We start from the raw sequence: 4,571 nt of genomic DNA on the forward strand, positions 1-4,571 counted from the left end.
GGGAGTTTTCTTGCAGCTGCATTGACACACACACACACACACACACACACACTATGCACACTGGGTAAACACGCATGCTAATTGTTGACTGGAATATAACTCGGAGCACTTTTATTTTTCAAATGTCAACTTCTCACAGTTTAAGACTTTAATGAAGGCGATCAAAACCAGAAGTGTTTTATTTTTTACCAGAAGCCCAGACTGCCATGACGGCAGCAGGAGCCGCGGGGGGGGGGGGGGGGTTCATACACTAACTCGTCAGGCTGTCAGAGGTCAGGATATTATTTAAATAAATCTACTTCTCAAGCATCAAAGCTCTGTTTCGTGGGCTCTACATTTGACCAGATGTGTATCTACAGCAGTCCGGGTGACAAGACTCTTATTTGTTCTTTAATCTCCGCTGACAGTAGAACTCCTTGTGATCCTTCACATCTCTGATTTTGTGATTCGCCTTTTCTATTTAAACAAACGCTCACGACGAGCCGCTTGCGAGATCAGACGACAGACATCCGTGCAAAGCTCTCGTCCTCGGCTCAAGCCGGCCAGACCTCGGTGTGAACTCGCTCCGCAGCAGCGAGCGAGTTCAGAATGACACTCGGCTGGTGTGTGTGTGTGTGTGTGTGTGTGCACCGCCACCAGCGGCGTGGACACTTTGTCACGGGTCACACCCAAAGAAAACCCCCTGTGAACTGTGCGGCGACGGCTTGGAGGGAGGTCTGCGAGTGCTGATCTGTGTCTCTGACTGACGCTACGCCTCCCTGTGCATCATCAGCGGTCTGTTTGTTGCAACTGTGCATCTTTACGGCCTTCAGAGCGAACGGTCACATTCTGTCGTTCAACGTTTCAGACACGTGGGGATGATTAATTATGCGTGAACTCTCCTTCGCTGTGTGTCCTCCCGTCTCCTGCTGGCTGCAGTGTGTCTGTTTGGAAGGTTTTCTTCTTGAAGTTGTTTGGTACTGACAAGAGACACAATCCTCCTCCGACTCCGACTCCGACTCCTCCGAGACGGACTGCATGGAAAAAGGGAGTGGAGCCAGCTGGGTGGAGGGTTTCTTTCCACTCTGTCTGACGGAGGCCGGATGATTTGTTGTTTTACGTCGTCAGCGAGCCGTTCGTCTTGAAGTGAGCATTGGCAACGTCTCAACTGAAAGAGACGGGGGACCAACAAGACACCGCCAGACAGCTCTCACCGCACATTATTCAACTTTCTTTCCGTCATCTCGGGGGAAAGAATGTTTCCTAGAAGTAGTGACGTGTGGAAATCTCAGGTTATGGGCACGCTCGCTCTGCTGGAGCTCATTCCTGCTGCACCACCCGGATGTCTTCAGTGGAAAACATTCAGCGTCTTTGTCAATCCAAACCTGTAAAACCTGCCAACATGCTTTGCTAAATGAAGCAGTTGTTGGAGTTTGTTAATGTGCGTTGAAAGGAGAACATGCAGCTTCTCACAGTTTATAACCGGTAAAGAAGAAGATGAATGTAACGTCTGATGAAGTTGCAGCGATGCAGAGCAGCTACCGCTCCACTAAGATGAAGTGACGTTTCTTCCTCCGTCCTCTCTCGTTTCAGAGCGATATCATTGGGACTCCAAACTGCGCTTTCCCACGGCCGACTACCAGGAGGTCCTCCGCGACGACGAGGCCGCGCTGGACTGGCTCTTGGCCCTGCGCCGCGTTGGCGTCGTCCACCTGAAGGGGGCGCCGGCGGAGCGAGGCGTAGTGGCCAGACTCGGCGAGAGGCTCGGCTATCTCCGGATGACCTTCTACGGGTGAGACCCCGTGACTGACCGTTCCACCGACCGTATTTCAGCTGGAGCGGAGCCCGGAGAGCGTTATCCGCAGAAACAAATAAATACAAAAGACCTTTTATTTACAAGCCTTCTCCAGGGAAGCAGGAAACGAGTTTGATATTTTGATGAAAGATGTTCTCAGATTCTCACTTAACACGTGAACGTGAAGGTCCGTTCTCTGCAGCGTTGATTGATCTGGTTTGTACCAGACGTCGTGTACCAGAGACCGGGGAAAACAACCCAAGAGCATTCCAGCTTCTTTTTCCTTTTCCTTCTAAGCCGGAGGAATTACCTGGTGCACTCAGTCAGAACAGAGGTTTGGAGCGTAAAGCCGACCCTCTGCCAGCGCATGAGCTCACACCGCTGGAAGTGAAGTCACTGCAGACTGAAGCTGACGGCCTGCCGTCACAGAAACCAGACCATTTTACGAGTCGGGCGTCCAAACGAGGCACGCGGACGATAACTTTACCTCATTAGAGCTTCGACTGCTGCCGCGTCTCAATGAAGTGTCTTCAGGGACGACAGTCCTGTGACGCTGCCGCTCAGTTCATGTCCTCTCATCCTAATTGTTGCTGCTTATCTTCGAAAGCCAAAGTTGAATCATGACCTCGGAGTTTATTAATGAATGTCATCTTTGTCTTCAGGCACACATGGCAGGTCCAGGACAAACACATGGCCAACAATGTAGCCTACACTTCAGGGAAGCTCAGTCCCCACACAGACTACCCTGCACTGCACTGCACACCCGGAGTGAGTCAAACCTGACTTGTACGCTCTTTAAAGAGGATCTTTTATGAGGATCTTTTATGCCCTCAGAGTTGTAAATAAAGGAGCATTTGTGTGTGTTGTGATGTAGGTGCAGTTGATGCATTGCATCAGCGATGCTGAGGAAGGAGGGGAGAGCGAGATGGTGGACGGCTTCCACATGGCCGAGCTGCTGCAGAGAGAAGACCCGGAGGCCTTCGGAACGCTCACCTCGGCCCACGTGGACTTCACCGACATGGGGATCGACTACTGCGAGTTCATGCTGCAGGCCAAGAATTGCATCATCGAGTAAGACGGGCTGTCGGATCACCTTTCATGCTCACACACACACACGCACGCTCGCACGCACACACACACCAAGGCCTTGCAAGGGTCTAAAAGAAGTGCATTCAAAAACAGAAATGGCTGCAGTGGAGTGATTTGAAATGGGACACTGCCATCTGCTGTTCAGAATCATTATGTCCAAATATTCTCAACATGGCAAAACCAGAACTGTAACAATATTCACAGTGTATTGTTTGAACAACCATCTGTCCACATACGTCACCTTAAGAGTTAAAGGAGCCGACGAGATCAGTTATTTAATTCATGTGTCCAGTGAATAAAACTCCTTTCTGGGTCACAGACATGGAACACAATGATTGTTTTCATAATTGATGAATCTGTTGATTACTTTCTTTATTAATGTGCGCCGTGTTGGTTTGACATCGTCGTCCTCTCTGAGCAGAGTTGATGCCGACGGCCGAGTCGTGAGGATAAACTGCAACAACGCCACCAGAGACTCGGTGCTGGACCTCCCCGTGCATCAGGTTCAGCCCTTCTACAGAGCGCTGAGGGCCTACGCGGATATCGTAAACCGAGGAGAGAACATGCTCACCTACAAAATGATTCCAGGTCAGTGTGCAACTCTCTAAACCCTCCCCATGCAACATAACAACAAGCAGCCCTCCTAGTCGTAGACGCTCGTAGTAACCGGATCCTGGACGTGCAACAACACCTTTGTCAGTGTCCCCTCTGTCACTGTGGACCAAATCGAATGACCGCAAGAGTGACGAGTGGTGTAGCCCTCTCTGAATAATCACTGCCCATGTGTTTGACTCGTGTAGTGAATAGGTTACAGAAGCGTTTCTCCATTCCACACTGATGCGTTGGTGTTGTCGTGTTGCAGGCGACGTGCTGACCTTCGATAACTGGCGCGTGCTGCACGGCCGGAGGTCCTACAGGAGCCGGCCGGACGGGTCGCGGCACCTCGAGGGCGCCTACGTGGACTGGGATGAAGTCATGTCTCGCCTCCGGATCCTCCGCAGGTCGGTCCACGGAAACATTTGAGCTCCGGGAACACGGACAGACCTTCCTTTTCTTTAAGCAGAGAGGTGAGCCGAATGTTGCTCTCAAAACAGTAAAAAGGGTAAAGAATCTGATTCTGAGGTAGCAAAGCATAAAGTCTTCTTCTTCTTCTTCTTACAAAAAAAATGGGGCGACCGTGGCGCACTGGGTTAAGAGGGTCGTCTGGGAACCGGAAGGTCAACGGTTCGAATGTATATGGGAATAGAAATGGTTTCTTCTTTCTTCTTCTTCTTAGTCATGAATGAAATCATTTCATGAACTCAAATGATTTCAGAGCTGGGGACGCTTTCCAACATACGTAAAGTTTCAAACATGTAACATCAATGCAGAGATGATAGAAAGTTTGAAAGGTGCTTTTGGATTCGGTCACAGTGACTAATCAGTTTTATACGCTTAAATTTAACCTCGTGGTTTTATACATTTTCCTGAGAACGTCACATTATTATAAAGACATTGTGCAGTTTATATATTCTTTTTTTAAGAAATTGATCATTCCCACTTCTCTGGTTGAGTATTTGTCTGAATAACTCATTTATCCTACAAATTACAATAGTCTGACCTTACTGCATGTAGAAGGTGACTGAGGAGGGCGTGCCCTCACTGTAGATGTGTTGTTGCTACGTCTCCTGTTCAGTCGCGTGCCTAAAACAAAGGACGGTGTCCTCGA

The 4,571-nt window shown here is 49.5% G+C and overlaps 1 protein-coding gene across 2 annotated transcripts in view; it reads left to right on the plus strand.

Moving 5' to 3' along the window:
• Nucleotides 1-4,014, plus strand: part of bbox1 (butyrobetaine (gamma), 2-oxoglutarate dioxygenase (gamma-butyrobetaine hydroxylase) 1) — a 14,846-nt gene extending 10,832 nt beyond the window's left edge. For both annotated transcript variants that reach the window (XM_079284316.1, XM_079284315.1), the window contains exons 4-8: nucleotides 1,573-1,771; nucleotides 2,437-2,542; nucleotides 2,649-2,845; nucleotides 3,285-3,451; nucleotides 3,726-4,014. In XM_079284316.1, the coding sequence (XP_079140442.1) occupies nucleotides 1,573-1,771; nucleotides 2,437-2,542; nucleotides 2,649-2,845; nucleotides 3,285-3,451; nucleotides 3,726-3,886 (830 nt within the window). In that variant the 3' untranslated portion in view covers nucleotides 3,887-4,014. The remainder of the gene's footprint in view (nucleotides 1-1,572; nucleotides 1,772-2,436; nucleotides 2,543-2,648; nucleotides 2,846-3,284; nucleotides 3,452-3,725) is intronic.
• The last annotated feature ends 557 nt before the right edge of the window (nucleotides 4,015-4,571 follow it).

The sequence above is a fragment of the Melanostigma gelatinosum genome (assembly GCF_949748355.1).
Source record: "Melanostigma gelatinosum genome assembly, chromosome: 2".
NCBI classification, from domain to species: domain Eukaryota; kingdom Metazoa; phylum Chordata; class Actinopteri; order Perciformes; family Zoarcidae; genus Melanostigma; species Melanostigma gelatinosum.